Below are 23,488 nucleotides of genomic sequence, written 5' to 3' on the forward strand. Positions count from 1 at the left end.
CATTTTCTCATGTAGTTACGGTCACACAAATCATCGGAGTGTCTGAAGTTTATATTTCACAATATTCTGCGAGCATACTGTGGGTATGAGGTGAGAGATAGCCAACGAGGATCGTAAGACAGAGTTGGCTATAATCATCTCGTATATATCTAATTGCCCACCCTAATTCATAAGAGCTTTTTGTCTGATAGAACCACTTCCGTTTTTATTCGTCATGCACTCTGGGAATAGCATTTCAAAAATAAAATAATGAAATTTCAAAACGCTCTTGGTTTCATTAGAGAACACGAGAGGACAAGTTAAAGAATAAGATAGAAGGACAACGGAGAAAGTTACGTCGTTAAATTATGTCTCAATTTTCTTTTCTTTTTTCCCTTTCAATTGGAATAAAGATTAATGGGAAGGAATAGGATGTTCAACTAATATTTACTTAATTAATTTTAAATTATTTCACAAAAATAATATTTATCCCAGAAGATGACCATTCTTAGTTGTTGAAACCATCAGTTCTTTAACTGCACTTCCTTGATTTAACCCTTTACAGTCTAACATTACTATATAAATACTCCAAACTGTTTTCTACACAATTCGCATGGTAATGACAAAGAGAATTATTTTAAAAACCAAAAGCTACTTAAGTTAGCGACCACTAGATTTATTCTCATGACATTTAAGAAAGATTCAGTGGTTATGTAAGGAAAACTTAGATGCTATTAACTCTTTGGGGTTTAAGGGTCAATATTACTCCCGAGTGCCTTTGAAGCCTGAGGTGTCAAAATTTTGCAACGCAATATTCATTTTTAGAAACAGATAGAAAATTTTCTAAATAATGGTGCTATAAAAATAATACTGGAAAATTAAACCTAAATTTAACGCCGTCTTCGGAAATATATTCATCTTACACAAATTTTGAGGAAAAAACAATTTTAACACAAAAATGCAGCAATCACTGACACAACCATTCAATATTAAGAAAGCAGGTGTAGTGTAACCGAACAAAAAACAAGAAAAGAGCAGTTAACCTTTGAAGCAGTAATTCTGCCTGAGTACTACACCGTCCGGCTAACTGCCTTCTTTTAACTGTTTTGCAGCAAAAGACCCGCCCGAGATGTCACCATTTAAAAACTCTCGTTATTAGTATCCATAAACATATCTTCAGTGTGATCAGTGTGATCCTACAACCTCTGCGTCATTGGAAGTCATTATTGGAGTCAAGTAAAGAGTTGTTGTCAGATTGTAGTGAATAATTGTTGTTCGACTGACAATGACTATTCCCTTGACTCTGGTGATCACTTCCGCTCAGGTTGTCGAAATGTCAGTCATCACTACCGACAACAGTCCTCTTCAGGACTACACCCACACGGACGATCAGACTTCACTATCACATGTTACCACCGGCTTTAAACCATTAACTATACATCTTCATTGTCTTTGATTAGCTGTTTCGCTTTCCATTTAAATATTTACGTGTAAATAACAACCAGACAAACGGTTCGGTTAGCTTTTCACAATTAGAGTACCAGATACTTGGGGATAACCTTTAAGATCTCGACCTAACTCGAGCAAATTTTTACAGAATTTGTTCTGTTGTTCTCTTTAATACACCTTTCTCAAGCCACTTTGGGGGATGATTGAAATCACGTTTCATAAGCCAAGGAAACTGAAATAAACATGATTTATTCCTACTGGAGAACACATTCATTCTTGTCCTTTGAAAGCCTGGCACTAGCAATCACTTTTTGCACATGGAGTGCATCCTGCTCAGCCCTGCGAAGAATTGCAACAAAGAAACGCACTGAATTATAATCAATTCAAAACGTTTATCATCGTTATAGCGTGCACAAGGCAGTTGCGCATAGTCTCCCCAGCTATACAGCCTGCCGTTCTTGTAATAGGAAGCATTCAGCTACATGTATGCTACACACAAATCTGCGCGGTAGTCTCCCGAGTTTAAGTGTAAAACTTTCGCAACAAACTCTCCTTCAACAGGGCATGAAGTATCTCTTGCATACCACAGTTTGCATACCTGCTGAAATTTAGCTGCTGAAATTTAGCTGCACGCTGTTGTACTTCGTTCGGAAAAATGCATTTTGTGTACTTGTTGGTTTAAAGTAACTTCAACATGCGAGCTAGGCGCTCCTCAGAGATAGTCTGTTTGAGTTTGCGACATAGCGTTTCAATAGGTGAAGGATTTGAGGCTTTCCATCTTTTTTTTAATTACTGCCAAGTTAGTTGAATCATATGGTTGCTGTGGACTCGTAGACCTAAGAACACATCACAATGACTCGGCTAGGACTCGAACCCAGACTTCTCAGTAACTGTAAGCCCAGTCCGCAAGCGTTAGGTAGGTGACTTAACTTTATACAAATCCCAACTTAATACTCACTGATAAAGCTGCGAGTCTTCAAACTGCACCAACTGATCCCTCTTGTTGACAACTGAAACCAGCTGATCAATTAATTTTACTTCACGATCTTTTTGCTCCTCGGTCTTTTGCCAATCTAAGAAGAAAACAGTTCAATCCGTGTAACTTTACAATGCAAAACAAGTTCACAGGCTGCATATGTCTTCCAAAAATTATTCTTACAGTTACCTTCCAATTCCAAAATGGCTCGCAGTTCTCGTTGTAGCATGTCCTTACTCCTTTCCAGGTCCTCTTCGTTCTTCCTATTGTTAGGGAGACATAACAAAACAACTTCATATAACCTCACTCATTCTAAAAAGCTTCAAATGATTGGGACCGTACTGGTGTTGTTTTATTACGTAAAACTTTCACATCACTCTCAACCAACGAGTGATAAGTAAATTCAATCACCCCTGGGTCTTGCGCGGTTTCCCGCGCTTTAGGCTGGTTACATGCGTTAGCGTTGAGTTCTAATAGGCTCCTGATGATTTTTTCCTTTTTTCTGATTGGCTGCTCGTATCATTCTGATATTAGTTTTCGATACTTTGTCGTCATGCGCCCTGTCTCGAACCAACGGTCACCAATAACGCACGAAAAAGCTTCACCACTTGGCGCTTAAAACAACGACACAAAAAACTGAAAGCCGAAAGACAGCGAATATCAAGTATGAAGCAAACTATGAGAATATGTGTCTGGAAGGCGTAATTTGTCCCTCCGGCGACTCGCATTCGTCGCTTTAAGGCTTTGAACGGTCCTTGCGAAAATTGTAGAGTTTAACCAGAGTGCACATTGGGCATGTTTATAACTTGAAGTTAAATAAATAAAATGTAATGTACTTACAGTAAATTCAGTTCACCTTGTCTTCTGACCAGCTCGTTTTTCTTGTTAACCAGTAAGAACCATTCCTGCATAAGTTTTTCTCGTTCATCTTCACAACCTGTATAATATATTCCAGAGAACATGACTGACTAACGCTATGCTAGCTCTTGTTCCGTTCCCCTGGCTCATAAGAATCCCTGTATTTTCAATCATCTTTTGACTGGAGCCCTCTTTCACTTTGTTTCATTTAACTGGCACTGAGCAAACAGGTTTGATTACGTTCTGATTGCCTTACCAAACTGGAGGCTTACAAGAGAGGGGTGGGTGGGGACTTATTTTAAACTTGACGAACTATACGGGGTGCTTATCAGTGTTAACGGTAAGCTTAAGTCTTCGTTTCACTGATTTACAGAAACTCTTCTTCGTGCTAATTGAGTAACAGATAGAGAGGTAAACACAACGCATACAACGCTTTATATTACCTTTAGTCTGCATCGCCCGACGAAGCTCAATTTCCAGTTTTTCTCCAACTTTGTCCAAAGCTTTTTGTTGTTCTTCGAGCATTTCCAGGTCTTCGCGGACGTAGTCAGACGCGTCTTGAAGATCCTACAATATCAGTTAAGAGTGCCTGGTTTAACTCTGATCGCCTTATTGTTACTCACATCATGACAAAGCTCTTTTTTAAATACAGTGTATGCTGCGCGAAAAAATTTGCACTGACACTTTCTTTTGTTTCCTACCAAAATCATACTCAAAAAGAGGGAAAAAAAAACAATCCCCATTTGAAATAAGACCAAAATTTGCTGTCTATTTTATAAGCCAGCAAGCCGGGAAGAGTAGATCTACTTACCAGATCTGGAAAGTTAGACTCTAAAGGTTAATTTCGATTTTGCAGACATAATAAATTTTAACAGACTGAAAACGACGAAAACACACCTGTGAGGGTTCCCCTGATTCCCGTCCTTCATCATCTATTATGGCAACTCCATCCTAAAGAAGAAAAACAACTAAAAGTTATGTATGTCCGTAACGAAAAAAAAGGCAGTAATGAAAGACACATCCTTAAATAATGATAACAATTGGGTCCAGCAAACAGTTAAGCAAATTCCAACAAAAAACCCAAAGAAAGAATTCTGTGAATTGGAATATGGAACACTTTTCGATTATGGTGTCGTTCAACCAACACCAAAGTAATCACATCAGCCGATCAGAACAAAGGGAAATATCACAGAGCCAATCAGAGCCCAGAGTAAAATCACACAAATCCCTCGAAGCACGGGAAAACGCGAGCGACCATGCTGCAATTTTTTTAAGTTTTGAATTCGATTAGTTTCGAAAGCGGCGCGGGTTTCCTGAACCAACGAATCACTGAGCGAAAAAAGTAAAACCAAAGTAATTCTGGATAACTTTCAACTCTAAATGAAAAATTTCTCTATTGTATGGCTCTGAGTTACCTTGGACGAATCGTCTTTTGTATCATTATCTTGAACACCTTGGAAAGAAAGAAAAATAAATCTATCTTACCCGAGTGGGTTCTACGAGAGTTAAAGATATTCCGCCAGTACAATGTTAATCGTACCTCGATGGTAAGGAAAAGAGAAAGCAAAAGAAAAATGCACAGTTCAAGCTCCGACATCGAGAAACGAATTAACCCTTTAACCTCGATCTAAAAGGGTTTGAAATCTAATTTCTCTTTCCATTATCATCCCTGAAACAAAATAAGGTCGTGAGAAAAACGAAAATAATCCACAATTTAAGCACCTGATTGTAAAACAAATTCTCCTTGTCAGTACCATGGGTAATGTAAAGAGAAAAGTGTGGAGAAAATGAATATTTATATTCGGGTGGGTTAATAACCATGGACGAACAACAAAGGAAAAACTTTCATATCTGCTACCATCCCTTATCACTTTAGACACAAAAAATAACAACAATTACACTTTTCTACAACGAGTGAAGCTATTTTGCTAATATCAGGGGGTTCATTCTCTCACCTTGTTGTGTCCCAATATTTTCTTGCTTGTCACCTTGCTGTGCTTGATCCGATGGCACCTCAAAAGCCTCAAAGTTCATTTTTCTACTCTTAACATAAGCATGCAGACCTGCGTTGGCTCCACGTGCTTTGGGGCGCGGAGGCGGCGTAGGATCAGGAATATTTTTCACCCCATTCACCGCACTATGTTTGGATGATTTACCGTGTGAAATTTTTCTTGATCCTTCCTGCGAAGGCTTGGGACTTTGTGCACGCAAAGAGTTTTTGTCTTGACCAGAATTATCAGAATTACTAGATTTTCTGTCCTTCTTTCCTTGATTCAAAACTTGTCTAATTCGCTGCAGTTCGTCGCTTTCTTTAAATTCATTCTTGGGAGGCGGTGATAATTTTCGTCTGTTCTCATCATTTTCTTTATCCTTCAGTTTCAGCGGACGGTGTCGTAAGTTCTTGTTCCCAGCCGTCTTCTGATCGCCACTAGTGCTGTCAGTATTAGTTCCCCCAGTGCTACTTTCCTGATTTGTTTGTTCACTTATCGTTTGTTGCGGTGAAGAAGGCTGTTTTTGTGCCCTCTCTTTATCAACGGCATTTTGGACCATTTTTTGTGCTTTCTCTGTGGCCTTTTTTCGTCTTAAAAGCTCCTCCTGCAATCAAGCGAAATACTATGGCTTTATGCACAGTCTGTTATAAACCATTAAAAATTTTCCTTTTATAACTCTCGAATGAAGGGTAAATAACGAAATAGAGAAAAGAAATCAAGGAAGAGTCAGAGCTCTAGAGGAGTTAAATTTCCAAGCGTTTACAATTTCATCAAGGAGTGACCTCCGGTGAAGTTAATCATTTTTTTTAAAGTTTTCTTTTGACTTCAGCTCACGAATCAATAGATCGACAAACCTTTCTTTGTCTCAGATTCTCCTTTTTTCTCAAAGCCTCCTCGTCATCAACCTTGCAATGACAGATAAGAATTAGTTTTTACTCTTAACTTTCTAAAGTGATTAACATACAGCATCTCCTTGAAAAAAAAATTAATACAATGTATAGCAAACAGGTGTTGAGAATGATCTAACATATCAGCTGGAGGGTTTAACCTTAGAACATTAAATTACCAGGGCTAACTTAAAAGGAAATAAATTAAAGCTTGACAAGAGAGAGAAAAACTAGCTATTTGGTTTTTCACTTGATACAAAGTAAACAACAAAAACAGCAAAGAATTATGCCAATTAACCACTGGTAACGTGGCAAACATATTGAACCAAGCCCGACACCAAACTATCACCAAAAACAGCCATTCATAAGCCATCTTGTTACCATTTCCTTCCCTTGTGGACCACCTTCGCGCTCATCTGAATTAGCGGTTGCTTTATCAGCGGTTGCTTTATCAGCGGTTGCTTTATCAGCGGTTGCTTTATCAGCGGTTGCTTTATCAGCGGTTGGTCCTTTAGAAGCTTTGGCGATTTCTGCCACTCGTTCCCTAGGTAACGCACCGCTAGCGCCAGCCTTCTTCCGCGCGTCCATCAGTACTTGGCGCGCAAGAAGTTTTATATCCGCCTGATTAGCTGCGTCGGTGGTGGAATTTTTGGGTGCTGCTTTTGGAGATGCCCCACCACTGCTTTCAGATTTCTCATGTGTGTCTCCTGTGCTAGAAACTGCTAGTCTTTCATTATCACCAGCAGCGTCTCCGTCCGTTTGCTCACTTTTCCATTCGTCAAAAGAAGGGATGAGGGGTGGTCGCCTCGGAGGAGCAGGGGCGGCCCTCTTTGGAGCCCTTTTCGCGGGGGATGCATTAGGAGATGTTTGCTGTTCACCGCTTGTTTCTGTCGGCCGCGACCGACGTTGTCTCTGAAAGAAATGGTTAGATTAATAGTCACTCATTTATCGTGATCTTATCTAAACTCTCACTTAAGGACGTGTACACAAAATATGGCGATTTAACTATGACCTAAGATCTGTTATACCCTAATGAGAAAACTTCTTTCTTTCTTCCTATTTCAGTTTTTCAATTAAAGATTGTTTGAAACCAAGAGTAACAGTTCATGGAGTGGTCCTCAAGCTCATAATACATGGAGTCTACACTTTCCTTTACATTAATAACAACTCAACACTCACAGCGGGAGTAACCTCTGTGGGAAGTCTCGCTGTCCAGGGATCATCAGATGAACGTACTGCCGGTGGGGGTGGGGCACGCCTTTTCTTTGCACTTGTCTCCTGCAATACAGAAATACATTGATCTCATGAGTGATTCTCCTTACTGTCTTGTGATTTTAATTCGGTAATAATCCTCTAATTTATATTTTTCTTTATTCTCATCACTAATCTACTTGTTATTGAACTGATGTTGTAAGGAGAAATTCTGTCTGGGTCAGTCATGGGAGTTAGAGGGTTGAAACTGAAAGCAATTAATTGATTACAGACCTCTTCACTGATGTTTTGTTAACATCTCCATTAATTCTAAGTAGATGCAAGAGGAAAATAGAAAACTTTCTCCAGTCCTCAACACATGCGACTATTTTACATAATTTAAACAATGCCGTTACTGTAAGCACGGCCCCTCACCTCTCTAACTTTTCCACCCTTAAAAGTGACTAGAAGTTCATTTCTCCTTACATTGTCACCCCTAAATCAAACATTAACGTCACGAGAAGAAAGAAATGATCACCAACAATGATCACCCTTGATTGTAACACAAATTTTCCTTGTGGTATCATAAGAAATGTGTAGAGAACAGTAAGAAGAATATGCATGAAGATGTTAGGCTGTGTAGGGTTAACGTCCTTACCGCCGGTTTAAGCGCAGCAGACGGAGAACTCGTCCCAGACTGGGCAACTCTGTTCACGTTGGTTTTCCTTTCCGTGCTAGACTTTCTTGTTGAATTACCTTGCACGGCAGTCTTGTTATCATTCAAACTTTCATCATCATCATCATCATCATCTTCAAAAGGATTATAACTCTTTGTTGTCGAGTTTAACACAGTATCCTTAGTCTCTTTCTTTTCTTTGGGTTTAGTTCTTTGTGAGCTTTCATCAGTAGCATTCGACTTATGGTCAGCGCCTTCTTCGAACGGATTATAATGATGGGGATAAGACACTTGTCTTTTAATTACACCGGATGTTTTCTTCTTGGCGTTTTTATTAGTTTCTGTTGCGTCTTCTTCATTGTCATCATCGTCAAATGGATTATAACCTGGCTTGTTGTCCTTCTCTGCCGAGCTATCAGCTGCAACATCATCGTCGTCATCGTCAAAAGGGTTGTAACCTTTGCTGGGCTTCGTGGATTTTGTACTTGGATCGGTTTTGTTATTTTCCTTTACATCTTCTTTATCGTCCTCATCGAAAGGATTATACGGCTTTGATTCAGTATTTTCCTTCTTATTTACATTATCGTCAGTCTTCAAACTCGTATCGTCTTTAGTATCAGTCTGATAAATTCTTGGGGGTTTAGGAGGTGGTGGTTTCACATCACTTGTTACAAGAATATCTTTCTTCTTGTCTTCATTTTCCTCCGCGGAATTTTTCCTATCTACGCTTGCATCCGAAGAAGCCGTCCCAATGTTTTGCTTGCTAATTGTTTCGCTCCCGTTAACTTTACTTGAACTGCTGGCAGAAGGATTCGTCGACAAATCGGACGTGGCAGGTTCATCGTCCCCCTCCTGATCGTCCGAAAAAGGGTTGCTCCCTTCCTTCCTGTCCTTGGAGGCGGCCACCTTGCTGTCTCCACCGCTATCATTGTCTTCTACAGTGGGTTCCTCTGTGGAGGTAACCGTCATTTGTGGTGGGACGGGTAATCTTCGCGGTCTGGGCGACGTCTCCAGACTGAGTGGGCTCGGAGGGAGCGGTTGTCGCGTCCGACCGAAGTGATTCTTGATTTGATAAACATATGTCATCACACATAGCTTGTCCGGAACGGTTGTGAACATCATCTGGGTGGGGTCCAGAAGACGTGGAATACCCAGCTTCTCAAAAGCAGTAAAAGCCTAAATGATTGGAAAAAAAATATGAGATGAATTAATTGTGCAAAGATTAGTGAAGCTGAACGATCAGCCGATAAAAAAAGTCAAGAGAGATAATTATAAAATTTATAAAGTTAAAAAATCAGTTCCAAACATCGGGGTTGAAATGTTCATTCTAACATGTTATTTCGTAAAGACGTGTAAATGGCTTTAACGGCCGATCCTGCAGTTTGATCGTTTAAAAGAGAGAACTCCTAAAGAGTAATCTCATGATTACTTCTGCTCAAGTTGGCAAAATATTCATAACTACTACCGATAACAGTCCTTTTTACGACAACCCTCATCCTTCGGCTCAAACTGCACGATCAGTCCGATAATTCTATTGTGTTTTAACTCAGATAACCGCTCACCTTAACAACACCAGGTTACAACTGGCGAAACGTACAAAATAGCATGCTACTAATATGGTGAAATATCAAAAACAAGTCCTTACCAACTTGTTGTTTTCTTTAATGTTCGTTGCATCAAGTGAGGAAAAGTCACTACAGAAAAGCAATAAAAAAACAGCAGATGTATCACAAATACTCCAAGCAAAAGAGAACCACTGTGTACTCTGAAGTAACATGTATTAAGAAGCACATTCAGGTACGAAGATGCACGATAATCACCACTCACATTTTATCCGGATGGAAGCTGTGTAGAATTGCACAAAATGCAAGTCCGTCTCTCCAACTGGTTGTCATATCCTTAACTTTCACTCCACGGTAGCCTTTAGTACATGTTCGTGCCCATTCTACAAGACAAATAACTACATTTTCATCACAGTTAATATACATTACGCAAATAATAACGCTTTCAGTGAATGCCACAATGACCCACCAGCCGGACTTCCCATCAGGAGTGGTTCATCGGTAAAGTACTCTTATTGGAGAAGAAAGAGAACGGGACTAAACTTTGGAAGGAGGGGGAGGTTAAGGGAGGGGAGGGGGGGGGGTCAAGGAAAGAAGGGTCAGTGGAAGGGGTGAAGGGAAGGGGGATCGTGGGTGAGGGGGTCGAATAAAGGGGGGTGAGGGCGGGAAGGGAAATTAAGGGAGGGGGAGGTCAAGGGTTGTTTACACGGGCATTGCCTTATGCTCGTGTCAAGTTTGCTTTCCTACTTTGCTTGCTTTGTTTTCCTCTCTTCCCCCCACACAACATTCCACACATTGGTTTGTCAATGTTGTGTTGACAAGTGCCTAGAGGCGGGTTGCTGCTTGGTTGCCAAGGTGACCTCCTTATGTATTGTTGAGCCAGGAAGGGAGTTAAAAGTTGTTGAAGTGATCAGGGGACAATGCACCACTTACTTATCAGCTCAGATTCCATCTTACTCTTGTCCTTAGTATCCTGAAATAAATGTACATACAGTACTGATCAGATATGCGTTGAGTACACACAAAAATTGTATAAGCACATATGCACACAGAGTTGCGCATACATATACATATACACGTGCGTAGATACGCATAATTTTATACATGCGCATGTGATGTGTCTTTCATATTTGATGCCAAAAGAATCCTTTGTGTTACATTGCTGTGTAAAAGAAAGAACTTTTGTGTCTGAAGAAGTGACAAATCGTGAAAGGAAAACTTACATACTGGAAAAAGCTATCATGCTACACACACACTCACACACGTCTCATCAAATTAATTAGCAAAGACGTGCATAATGTATGTGATAAAAGACTGGAAGGTACAAAAAAATATGCATATGTAAACATGTAATACTCAAATAACGCACTTTGATAATCTGTCACCATGGGACATGCACACTTGTTGTTTACAGCATGGACTGGGCTCAGTCTTGAATACTTCTGTACAAGATGATAAGGGGATTCAACATTACCTGGCCACCATCAGAAGTGTCTGCAGATGCATCTGAGTCAGTGCTTGACCTTAAATCAAACATTTGATTTTTAGTTTAGGGCAAAAAAGGTGTTCTAAAGAGCATACATGTAATATACTACCATGCATGTAGAAGATGAGTACCTTGATTTCATCATACTCTTCCTCTCACCTTTTCATGCCTTCTGCTTTCAGAAGGTCATTAACTAGAGTCTTAGGGTTTTCTCCCAAAGATGATTTGGATCTTATTCTGCCACGTTTCTTGCCAAGGACTGGAGATGCTGTTGGTGATCTGCTTCTGGCAAATTCTGTCTCTTGCAGGCTGGTTACAGCTTTGGAAGAGAATTCATTGTTTGTGAGAAACAAACAAATTGGTATTGTTTTTTTTCCTCCAAATGTTGTTTTTATTCTAATATGGCAATAGATTGACTTCCAAAGAATTTTGTTTTTGATGAACAAGATGATAAGGTATGTTAATCTTAAGTTAAAATATCTGCATTAAACTGTGAATATGAGACTTTGTGCTATTTTTCTGCAGTGCTGATTTAATCCTTTAAACCTTAGAGTGACCAGCATGTACATGCAATTTCTCCTTACAGTAATATAGCTTAATTATTCATTACAGTCATGAGAATACAGCAAATGATTGCCAACCCATGAGGCTTTGATTGTAACATGTGAATGAATTCTCCTCATCAATAGCAAAGGAAATGTAAAGAGAAGAATAGGAGAATATGGATACTGATGCTTGTGTGTAAAGGGTTAAGGTGCATACAAAAACTAAGTTGAATCAGAGTTCATTTTTGCCATTTGCCTTTGCTGTACAATACAATGAAGTTTTTGCTGATTGAATTAAATAAACCCGTCAAATTCTCGTGAATGGTTTCAACAACAAAATGAATTTACAAGAAATTCAAAAGCACCTGCAGGATTATGCTAAAACAACCATTTGCCTCAGGCTCAGCAAATATTGTCAAGTAATCCCCTTGGCTTCATCTTAGGGGTTATTCAACAATATTCACTTTGCAATCAGCGAATAATTGTTAAAGAATCATTCTGTAAATCAACACTTTGTTATTTTAGTAATGGTACCTTGTACTTTCATATTGCCCTGTGAAATGTTTCGTCTATGAAACCTTGGGGATGGTGCCATTTCCATGTCATCATCATTATCATCAAAGTAATAAGAGTCATTCAAGCTCATCATACTACCAATACTGATCATATCATCATCACTATTGCCAAAATAAAATTAAAAAAAAAAAAAAGAACAACTTTAGGTAGCAATTACAGCAGAAATCTTACAAACTATTTATAGTTAATAACTCTACTTTCTTTATAAGGGATTTTGAGTTTTGAAGGAAGGCTCTGAGTCTCACAAAACAGCAGGCAGGTAAAAAAACAGGTAATTTTAGGAACGCCACTTAACAACACCTGTATGTCCAAATTTAGAATTAGGTACAGTTTTAACAATTAATCATCCTAATGTGACCCAAGGAATTACAGTCAACTCCCCAACTGACAAACTCATACACACCAACTTGCACACACCAGCACACATACATGTACATACAGCCTAATAATCAAAATTGTGCATAAAGAAACTACTGTCTTAAAGAATCCTTTGAATCCTCTTCTACTGAACTTGCAGTCAAAGAAGGCAGTTATTTGATAATTGCCTCATGTGCTTGTCCATAGTATTTAGAGCGCATTGAAATTAGAGCCATAACCAATCTACACAACCATCATCATGTTAAAGTCAGCCTTGTAGCCCACAACCACACACCCCTTTTTCCTCAACAGGAATCATCTACACTTGATACATGTAAATTCTAATCCAATTCATTTCCAGATAAATTTTGTTACAATGCTGCTAATATAGTTTTATCAGAATTTATAATCCAAATAGCAATCATCTTTTGGCCTTTGTCTCAATATACTTCTTCCATTCAGTTAAAATCTTTTTCTTGCACACTATTTTTGGTTTACAGTCAAGTTGCTTGAAACCTGAGTCATGTTGCCTGAAATTATAGTTATGTTGCCCAGAAAAAAAAAGTCAAGACACCCAAAGAAACAAATACTGAAAAGATCAGAATTTCAGACTGTAAATAGGCAATAAAGTTGACAAATTTTTATCACTAAAGTGCTCTTTGTTTCTGACTACACCATGAAGATTCTAAAAGCATTGTTTGTTCCTAACAACAAAGGGAAATGTTGTTCATTTCCAACAACAAAATGAAGTCTTTTTCCTTTGGCATGTAATCATTTCTTACTCACTGACATCTTGTAAGCTTGAGAAAATGTTTCATGGTTTGTAACACCACCATGAAGACTTTGACTACAAAGAAATTGATTGTATGGTCGGAATTGAAATATGTTTCAGTAACGATTCTAAAAGTGTTATTCATTTCTAACAATAAAGGGAAGTGTTGTCCGTTTCTAACAAAAAAATGAAGCATTGTTGACTTTATTGCCTATTTATGGTCAGAAATTCTGATATTTTAGTATTTGTTTCTTAAGGAAACTTGCCTTTTTTTTTCTGGGCAATATAACTAAAATTTCGGGCAACATGACTCAGGTTTTGGGTGATGGGACTTCGGGTAAGATGACTCTCAGGCGATTTGACCAGTTACCATGTTTTCTAGCACAATCATAACACTCTCAGTCTTTTCATGTTGTTACTTACGTAGCCATCCCCTCCTTGATCAATACACAGGTCAGGTTCAATTCAAGGGAAGCTGACACTAACTTCTTACTGGCAACTTTCAGGGTAAGTGTGACATCAAAGGTGTGGCTTTCCACACTGGCATAATCAACCATGTTGATAGCACCTGTAGCTATGGGCTTTCTTCTTCCATTCTGGGCTTCCTGTGGTGGGAGAAAAAAACAGATAAAAGAAGACAAACTAAGTAAAAACAAAAGTTTGACTCTTAGGAGTAATAATAAAAGTAATTTAGCATTCTGCCTGGCATCTCCTTAGTTACATTGAGTAAAGCTAAGTTACTGAGGTATGGAATGCAATTATGCTATGAAGCCTGAACACACTACAACCAGCTGAATGTTCTCTAGTTACTGACAATAATGACTATAATATTCAAAACTTACATCTTCAATCACAAAAGTCCACTCCTTGTCCTCAAACTCACTATCTGGTTTGGGGTCCTTGATTTAAGAAAAAGTGGCATGAATACAAGGTTTACAATGTAGTTTTGAGATACATTGGGTTTTTGTATGTTGTCCAATCAATTGTGCATTAAAACAGAAATTCAATTTTTAGCTGTTTCAGAATGACTAGCAAACTACATGTATGTATGGTAATTACACACATGAGCCCCTCTACTATCAGCAAAATAATATACAAAATACTTTCTTGGAAAATATGCCCCACACCCATAAAGAGGGTTCCTACATCAGCACTGATTCTTCAGCCCCCCTGCACTGGAAATAAGCTCTGTTTTCCATGTAACATATTACATGCATCACAGTACTTGTATGTAACTAATACAGTATAAGTATCAGACCTGGCCCAGCCTAGCACAAGAGTATACAGTAATACGTGTTACAAGAACCTTGACTGAACTATCTGATTTTTGATTAGCAAAATAACATGTACATGTATCTTTAGCTAAAAACTACCTGACATGTACCTTGTAAAGAGTAACGTTGATTTCAACAGGTTCTGGCTCTGGCCAAACAATGATCCCTCGGAAAGGGTTGCTGATTCCTGGTTGCCATGACATTGGCTGCACAGTTTAAATAACCAAGTAAAGTCAATGTCTTATTATTCAGTTTCATCTTAGATTAATCATTGTCCAACCATAAGAATGGCATCTTAATCAAATTTGTAACAAATTCTTGAATGTGATCAGTTAACAACAATGGGACAAGAATTGTCATGACCATCATTGTGACCCCTTGATAGAGGCGATTGCTGAATACAGGTGAAATAGAAAATACTAAGGGAGAACAAATTTCAAGACTATGACAACTGACCACTTAATACAGGGTGACTGCTTAACCCTAAATAACTCCCTGAAGTGATTAACATGTAACTTCTCCCTATAATATCCATATCGTATTCAGTAAACAGGTGATGAGAATATTCAAACTTATCAGGTGGAAGTTATCTTGATCTCACACCAAATTCTCTTAACTTATTAACATGATCTCACACTTGGTGTGATCTCACACCAAATTCTCTTAACTTATTAACATGATCTCACACTTGGTGTGATCTCACACCAAATTCTCTTAACTTATTAACATGATCTCACACTTGGTGTGATCTCACACCAAATTCTCTTAACTTATTAACATGATCTCACACTTGGTGTGATCTCACACCAAATTCTCTTAACTTATTAACATGAAATTTCTAGTTAAAAGGGAGAATCAAAAATCAGATCTCAGGATTTAAAGGGTTAATACAGTGCCCCTTAATACAGGTTTGACTGCATTTGCTTTCAATAGTATCCATCACAAAGACACTAGACTGTATGCAGTTCAATTGTTAGTGAAAGTCCCAATTACAGAGCAAATGCAACATTATTTTCAAAAATTAAAGTATTCAATGAAAAATTCACCTTGGAAAGTTTTCTTCTTTTTCTTCTTGTCCACACAACAACAAGTTTGTTTGGCTGCCTATAATAATTTTTAAAGAGGTTAGATTGAGAAGACTCATGCTTTATAACATTAAACTAAGATAATTTTAATTTTTAATTACATGTGGCAGTAATAATAATGATGATTTTCTTAAAAAATTGAAAACTTGCAATCAATATGTTAAGGTTTAATTTTATCACTGATGTGCAAATTCCTGTTCCTTTGTTTCTGGTTATAGTGATGTACAGTTCGTCTCAAGAACAGGAAGAGCACCATCTAAATTAAAACCATGGATGATTCATGTATTTCTCTAAGTGGCTTACAAAATTCCTCAGAGTCCAAAAGGTTAAATATCAGCGGCTTCAAAATCAAAATAAATAAGCAGAATCTTGTATATATGAACATTAACCTTCCACCTTGAAGATCAAACTATTTATAGCTATTTTTTGGTCAGGATTTCCAAAGTTCATAATAATTAACATTAAATAATGAAATCCACTTTCAGATATTCATTAGTGTCTACAATTTGTACTCCATTGACAAATGAGTGAATGGTATTGACTCAACACTTGAATAATTGCTTTCTCATATATAAACATAGTTTAGGTCAAACAATACAAAATGGTCATAATTTTTTTGTTCAGGTGAAAATTAACGAAAATGAATTCTTTGTTGTTTCATCGAAAGCACATAATTTTTTCTAGCTCTTAATTTGCTTTTATTTTCTTATGTTTAACTGAATTCAACTTGGAGACCCATGCATGTCTGAGGTTTCTCGCGTTGCAAATCAAGTAGGAGCACTACATGCATGCGACGACGAAAGAAAAAAATATTGATACAAATATCAAATTCGACGATTCAAAGCCAAGAAAAAGAATGATTTTCTAGGAAACAAAGACAACGACAAGAGAGACTGAAAATCACGTGAAAGCTCGTTTCATTTTCTTTTCAAAAACGGAAGGAATTGTGATGTATATACACCCTCGGGTGCTTCGATTTTTTTTCTATCCTGATGAACGTTTCAGTAAAACTGTTGATACCATGGTGAACGTGAAAACATGGCAATTTTAACATGTAGTGATGAGGTATTTTCTGGGATTAACATGGATAGTCACGTTGGGGCGTATATTAAAATGTGGACATAAACATACGTACGATGGACCGGCGAAAGGTTTTGAATCTGGTTCTTACCATTTTCCACCTCGAACACATTCAACAGTCAAAGACTGATATGAAGCTGTGAACTGGAACTTTGACGCCTTTTTCCCTACACGTTGCAAACGCTTCCAAACCGAACTCATCTTCCATGTACTTGGCAGATGTGCTTCGCTATCACCCACAATAAGCGCTCTCTACCTTCACCCACCATTGTTGATAACTAATGCAGCTTTGCTACCGCTTATTTTTAATTTTGAGTCGAATTATGTTCGTTTTCGTCGATGAAGCCTCGGTATTCACGAGAAGTTTCCGATCTAGAGTACCCAGAGTGCTTTTAGCTCATCGGGGTATTTTCGAATCACGGGATCCGCCATATTTCTCATCTTCATCTTCCGGATTTTGCTTTTGTATTTTCATTAATTGGCGAGGTAAGGATTCTTAAAGGGAGCAGTAGTTTGAACGGTTTGTGTATCCTCTGTTCTTTATTGAGCCCCAGTGACCTTCTTGTGGTGCAACGCAGAGCTGTTCTTTTCTCAAGGGGGTGGGTAACATCAAGCTTCTCCTTGCTCTTTATTGACCGCACATTTTCACGTGCTAGCTTTGACTAAATCCTCTGGTGTGTCTTCAGTTATTATTTCAGCAACAAATTGAATTCTTATCGCGATAAATCTGCTAATTATGTTCTATATTACATGTAGAAACTAGAGCCGTACATGAATCGTAGGTTGAAGAAAATTCTCGTAATATTTCCTTTTGAAGGTGCACTTCATCACATTTCCGTCTTTGGGGGTCATTCATAAAGAGTGCACTCTTTCCTCGAATGAAGCCTTTTGAAAATTCTTCTTTTGCATTTTAGCTTCCCGATCATGGCAGCAACGGGACCTTACAACTACTCCTACATATTCAAGTACATAATTATCGGTAAGCCTAGCCTTCTAACTTTAGAAGGAACCAATTTTCTTGTTGTCTTTTTACGTGGTCGTTTATTTTGTAGTTAGTTTTCCACTCTGTAGTTGCTGATTTATTGTTCGGAAAATTAGTTTAAGAATTCTATAGGTGACTTCACTTTCGTGATGAAGATTAATTTTAAGGAGGAATGTTTCGACATGCATAAGTGGCCATATACACTTTGATCATTTGAAAGGTTGTTCATTTTATAGTTCAGTTAGTCTTTATCTGCCCTGTCAGCACTAATAACCTTTTCTTGATATACGAAATTTCAAAATTTAGCCCATTTTATAGCCAGTCCCTTCCCTCTTCTGTCTTTTTTTTTATCTACAGTATCTTTTGTCTTACTATATTAATATTTAGTGAAAAATTTTCCCCAAAGTTCATGCTACAATGTGGTTGAGGTGTAGGTTGACAGTACTCCTAAACTTGATTCTCAAAACGCTATACCTGATACTTGATCCTCAAGAGCAAATCTTCTACAACCTAGAATTTTTAAGCAAATTAATATTTTCACAAATAATACTGTTGTGAATCTCAAATTTTAGGCTTATATAGGAGTTAACTTATTTGCAATTCTGTATTTTGAGATAAAAGTTTCTGTTCAGTAGGATCCATGACACCTGTTATATATGAAAAGTTTGTATTAAACAAAAAGTAGTAAAATGAGATACAGGTGCATGTTGAGGGCTTATACTGAAATATAGTGGTTTTTTTTTGTAGGAGATATGGGTGTAGGCAAATCCTGTCTACTTCATCAATTTACAGAAAAGAAATGTAATTATACATTTTTAGTTTCATTTTGAAAGTCTCTAATAATTATTTTTTGTGCACACTCTGAAAGCAATTACATTCGTTCATATTTCATTAACCATATAACTTTAGCAGTACATGTACAGTTTTTGACCCTTTAACTCCCATGAGTGACCAAGACTGAATTTCTCCTTACTATTTCAAACCAACATCAAGCAGACAAGTGATGAGAATAAAGAAAAATATCAATTAGGGGATTATCAGTTAATCCAATACCAAATTCTCCAAAATAACAACAAAAGAATTATTTGGCAGACAGTAAGGAGAATTGCTAATGAGATCTTGGGAGTTAAAGGGTTATGGGTTGTAGTTTTAATGTTTATTCATTACTTGCTGAGCAGTTAGTCAAAATTTATTAACTTGTTAGAGGTAACAACAGACAATGTGAAGAATCAAATTTTAGATCATGGGAGTGAAAAGGCTAAATACAGTTGTATCCCATTTTTGTGACATTTTAAATTGGAGACAGTTTCTCATGGGTTCTGATAACAATGTACATGTACCTAAGCTGAACCTTAAATTATGCAAGTGTGTAGATGTAAGTTAACACAAGTATTGTTTGCTTCTGATAGTTATGGCAGATTGCCCACACACCATTGGTGTAGAGTTTGGAACAAGGATAATTGAAGTATCAGGCCAGAAGATCAAACTTCAAATTTGGGATACAGCTGGACAAGAGAGATTTAGGTGTGTTTGGCCTTTACCTTTAATACCCACAAGTGAACAAGACAGAATTTCTCTATACGATGCCAATGTATCGTCATGCAGACAGGTGATGAGATTGAGGAAAAATGTCAGTCAGGGGATTTTTAGTTAATCCAATACCAAATTCTCAGAGCTAATGTCATAAGAATTGCATGTTAGACAGTAAGGAGAATTAATGATGAAATCTGGGTGTTCAAGGGGTTAAACTTCATCTTCTCCTCATCTTCTCCCCATCAAAATACACACACTTTTCTTTCTTTTTAAGACGTAGTACTGATCCATCTTAGAAATGGCTTTCTTTGAGCCAAAGAATGTGTGCTCACCAGTAGCCATTACAACTTGTGTTATTTAAATGGGCAATAATGAATTTTTCAGAGCTGTAACAAGAAGTTATTACCGAGGTGCAGCTGGTGCCCTCATGGTGTATGATATTACAAGGTAAGAATAGATTTCCTTGTGGAAAATGAGCATGTACATGTACACCTGTATATTTTTTTCTTTGGAGTAATGTTTTGGTATGTCATATAATGTTTTCTGTAAATGTCAGACCATGATATGTGGTGAGTGGGTAAAGGCTGTTGTAGAGGGTTCCTGATGGTGACAGGGCAAGGAAGCATAGGTCTAGTAAACACTGACCAAAAAAACAAAGATGGGAAATTTGGTTCACACAAAACAGTCTTGGTTTGGTAATATTCGCAGTGACAACAACCAGTTACCTCTGGTACTTAAAAAAGATTTATCTTAGTAATTCAATAAATTTTTGTTGGTTTGTTCAACTTTCATAGGAGAAGTACTTACAATCATCTAAGTAGCTGGCTCACAGATGCAAGAAATTTAACAAACCCAAACACAGTAAGTTACTACAAGTAATAGCAGAGTTTCCAATAAGATGCAAAGCAGTTTGTCACTCACACAGTGACATGAAAACTTGCTCTTTACTATTCAACCAGGTTACATGCACTCAACTGTTTTTGATCAGAGATTGGAAAGAGTACTGGAATGAATTAAAAAGATAATAAAGGAACTGAAAGCTAAATAGGAAAACAGAAAATAGTATCATGTAGTAGCTCGATATAAATTTGTGATTTGTAAGGGAACAGTCAACTTTCTAATTTTAGTTTATATAGGTTGTTGATGAAACCAGAAGTGAAAAATGTTCACAATGAAAACAGTAATTTCTAATTCCTATGAATTGTATTAAATTTCTTTTTTGTAGTGGATGAAGTTATTTCCTTTTTTTACAGTTTTTTGTTAATTACCTTTAGGTGATATTTCTTATTGGGAACAAGTCAGACTTAGATGCTCAGGTCAGTACAGATATTTGATATCAAATCAATCAGGGGTTAGTCTATCTTTCTGTGTTTCCATACTGGCCATTTCTCCTTCTGTCAGAATTAACCTCAACAGACATGTACAGCTGTTCATGTGCATTTGTGTGCATAGTATTGGTGAAACTTGTTGTCAGTTTGTCATTGTTTCTTGTTCTTATCACAATAGAGAGATGTGACTTATGAAGAAGCCAAACAATTTGCTGAGGAGAATGGTGAGCCATTTTAACCCTGTTATTACCACATTTGCTTTCTAAATGCCTGCCATACAATTTATATGACTTGTGGTGTCAAATCAATTAGTTTTGGCTAGTTGATGTTTTTATTTTAACTAGACCTCTGCCTGATGATGTATAGGTGTTTTAAAGAGAAATTACTCATTAGTCACTCCTAGGAGTGTAAAATGAATCAACAGGTACAATAAACACTGCCTGGAGTAGTTTTGCTCGTATAAAATCCATCTCAATTGTAACCATATTATTTTTCTCTATCCTTGTAGGACTTCTGTATTGTGAAGCAAGTGCAAAAACGTAAGGGCCATAGTTATAAGTATTATTTAAAAAGTACAAATGTGCACTACTATCCCATGTTTATGCCACTGACTCCTCCACAGTACTGACAACTTTGCATTCTTTGGTTATGAACAAGTTTTGGTTTTCATTCTTTAGGGGTGAAAATGTAGAGGATGCCTTCCTTGATACAGCAAAGAAAATTTACCAAAATATTCAGGATGGAAGGTATGTCTGAGGTTATTGTTGCACCTGTTACAGTATTTCACTCTGTTATAGTGTTGATTATTATATGGACAGGAGAGTTTTGCCTGGAATTGAAACACTCATAGGTGCATATGGTACCTGTATATTATGTTCCCTTGTCTTTGAGCTGCACTGTGAGAACATTGACTCACTCAAACAAAATTCACATTGTATGGCTGCAGTGCAATTAAATTATCTAGGAGTACATGCTGATATGAAGGAATGTGGGGGAAAGTCCCCTTAATCAACTTTTTCTTTTGGAAGGAAGCTTTCCTTCTGCACTAATGTTATTTGAGAAAAAGCCAGGACATGTAATCATTATAAAATTATTGTGTATTCCATTTGATAATGCTTGGTCTGCTTTTTACCAGGTTATTTGGTTACATGTACATGTACATCAACTGAGTTGATAATATAAATTGGCCACTGTGGAGAGTCTCTACAGCTGATGTTTTGAGCATTAGCCCATTGTCAGAGCAAATGGAGAAGGACTAATGTTTGAAAGGACAGCTTTAAAAACTGTTTATGGTAACCAATTTACATCATCAACTCATTTGATAAAACCAAATTATCCTGTAATACCTCTCATTGTTGTAGCACCACAGTTTCTTTAGAAACTCACCCCCTCTATTCATCTGCTTTTACTAGTTTGGATCTTAATGCAGCAGAGTCAGGAGTGCAGCACAAACCACTGGCAGGCAGGCCAGCAAACTCACTGCACACAGATCAGCAGGCAAATCAGGATAAATGTGCCTGCTAACCTCCTAAATATTTTAATTAGAGAACAAGGTGAATGAATTTCCTCCATTGGATGCAGACGCAAACATGACTTATTTTCGATAAATGGTACACAACATTGGTTAAGTTTAACATGTACATGTAGATATCAGATGTGGTATAAATACTTATATTGTAGCAAAAGGGAAATGATGAGGAATGGTTGTCCTCATTGGCAATATCATCTTATCATTTCCATTAGCAAAGAAGATGCTGTAACACACTACTTTTGATGAAAGATATTCATGTTTTGTGTAAGGAAATCTACAATGGTTCAGTACTAGTTATGGCACAAGGGTGAAATTACAGCAGGGTGGAAAGATGATTTTTACTTAAATTCCCATTTAAAGAAACTGTTTGTCATACATGTACAGGTATTTAACTCTTTTACATTGACTCAGGATACCATGACAATAACAACACATGGTTCATGAAGCAAGTGTTGAAAATTTAAAATTAATCAACATGGGGTAAACAATATCCTAATTCTAATTCTAAGAAATAATATCCAAAGTAATGTATGGCAGATAGTAAAGACAGATTTTGAAAGTGAAAGAGTTAAATTAGCAAAGCCAACACATTTTTGCCTGTTGTTAAAAAATTGGGTTCCATAATACAAAAAAGTTGTTCAGAAGTGCTGTAGACAACCAAACCAAACACAGCTAGTTGTTTCATTCTTCTTTTTAAAATTAATAGTTCTCTGTGTGTGTTTCTTTTCCTCTTGTTTCCCATAAGTTTATTTTGCTCCTAGTACACTGCCAATTCTGAATATTCAAACTGCGAATTGCTAAACCTATTGGTGTTCATCACAATGGAATTGTCACAAAGTGTTCCCTGCATGCATGACAACCATCAAGGAAATCGTATCAGCAGGACCAGTGTTGTAATGCTTTTCATGCTTTTGTACACAATGGGCTGCATTTGTCCCTCAAGTTGATAGAATAATGTTTAACTTGTAAAATCTTGATAGCACAATACAAAGAAAACCAGCACTTAGACATTTTCTCATACCTCTTGAAGGAAAGCTCAGGGCTACAGGGGAAAGTTGTAACATTTAGTTGCTGTCTCGTGCACTCTTGTTGCAGTTGTTTATGAGGGAAAAATTAAGTTGTGATATATGCATAGGTATGAAATTTTAATCCATCATTGAAGAACAATGCTATATTGTAATGCCTTTCTGACTAGAAAATGACTTTGCTAAATGTCTGTTGTAGGCAATTGTTTTCAAAGTTTACTTGCAGATGTTTCTTGGTGTGCTTGTAACTCCTTGAATGCGTTGCTCAATCCAGCTCTCCTCTTTCTTTTGATAAAATAAAGCTGTACAGTGTAGGATATGTGAATGTCACTTGTCATTATACTT

General features: G+C 37.3%; 2 protein-coding genes across 3 annotated transcripts; one reads left to right on the forward strand and one right to left on the reverse strand.

Annotated features, from left to right (window-relative positions):
* Positions 1-177: 177 nt before the first annotated feature.
* On the reverse strand, positions 178-17,029 carry LOC113686713 (uncharacterized). Of its 2 annotated transcripts, XM_089202981.1 has the most exons (24): positions 16,836-17,029; positions 15,626-15,683; positions 14,690-14,785; positions 14,148-14,204; positions 13,729-13,910; positions 12,135-12,277; positions 11,215-11,374; positions 11,044-11,092; positions 10,503-10,542; positions 9,835-9,952; positions 9,653-9,701; positions 7,990-9,183; positions 7,320-7,418; positions 6,609-7,052; positions 6,522-6,563; positions 6,108-6,158; positions 5,218-5,857; positions 4,678-4,715; positions 4,160-4,213; positions 3,706-3,829; positions 3,245-3,341; positions 2,594-2,667; positions 2,387-2,501; positions 178-1,767 (listed from the first exon to the last, which is right to left on the reverse strand). In XM_089202981.1, exons 1-24 carry the CDS (start codon positions 16,943-16,945, stop codon positions 1,683-1,685), a joined length of 4,119 nt encoding a protein of 1,372 aa, XP_089059107.1. In that variant the 5' UTR covers positions 16,946-17,029; the 3' UTR covers positions 178-1,682. The 2 variants fall into 2 exon arrangements, with proteins under 2 accessions (XP_089059107.1, XP_027060164.2); XM_027204363.2 differs by having other exon boundaries at positions 6,522-7,052.
* A 44-nt stretch (positions 17,030-17,073) lies between these two features.
* Positions 17,074-23,462, forward strand: LOC113686714 (ras-related protein Rab-14). Its single transcript, XM_027204367.2, has 11 exons — positions 17,074-17,230; positions 17,659-17,723; positions 18,474-18,527; positions 19,136-19,250; positions 19,644-19,706; positions 20,054-20,120; positions 20,534-20,575; positions 20,766-20,811; positions 21,096-21,126; positions 21,265-21,333; positions 22,000-23,462. Exons 2-11 carry the CDS (start codon positions 17,669-17,671, stop codon positions 22,109-22,111), a joined length of 654 nt encoding a protein of 217 aa, XP_027060168.1. The 5' UTR covers positions 17,074-17,230; positions 17,659-17,668; the 3' UTR covers positions 22,112-23,462.
* Positions 23,463-23,488: the final 26 nt, after the last annotated feature.

The sequence above is a fragment of the Pocillopora damicornis genome, chromosome 4 (genome assembly GCF_964200805.1).
Source record: "Pocillopora damicornis chromosome 4, jaPocDami1.2, whole genome shotgun sequence".
NCBI classification, from domain to species: domain Eukaryota; kingdom Metazoa; phylum Cnidaria; class Anthozoa; order Scleractinia; family Pocilloporidae; genus Pocillopora; species Pocillopora damicornis.

Excerpts from the sequence above, each read along its gene's own strand:
- LOC113686713 (XM_027204363.2), bottom strand. The coding sequence starts at position 16,945 with ATGAGTTCGGTTTGGAAGCGTTTGCAACGTGTAGGGAAAAAGGCGTCA. Across the intron at positions 10,543-11,043 it reads ACACTTCTGATGGTGGCCAG|GATACTAAGGACAAGAGTAA; the intron begins GTAATGTTGAAT and ends CATTTATTTCAG. Across the intron at positions 9,184-9,652 it reads TTAAAGAAAACAACAAGTTG|GCTTTTACTGCTTTTGAGAA; the intron begins GTAAGGACTTGT and ends CCAATCATTTAG.
- LOC113686714 (XM_027204367.2), top strand. The coding sequence starts at position 17,669 with ATGGCAGCAACGGGACCTTACAACTACTCCTACATATTCAAGTACATA. Across the intron at positions 20,576-20,765 it reads AGTCAGACTTAGATGCTCAG|AGAGATGTGACTTATGAAGA; the intron begins GTCAGTACAGAT and ends TTATCACAATAG. Across the intron at positions 21,334-21,999 it reads CAAAATATTCAGGATGGAAG|TTTGGATCTTAATGCAGCAG; the intron begins GTATGTCTGAGG and ends TGCTTTTACTAG.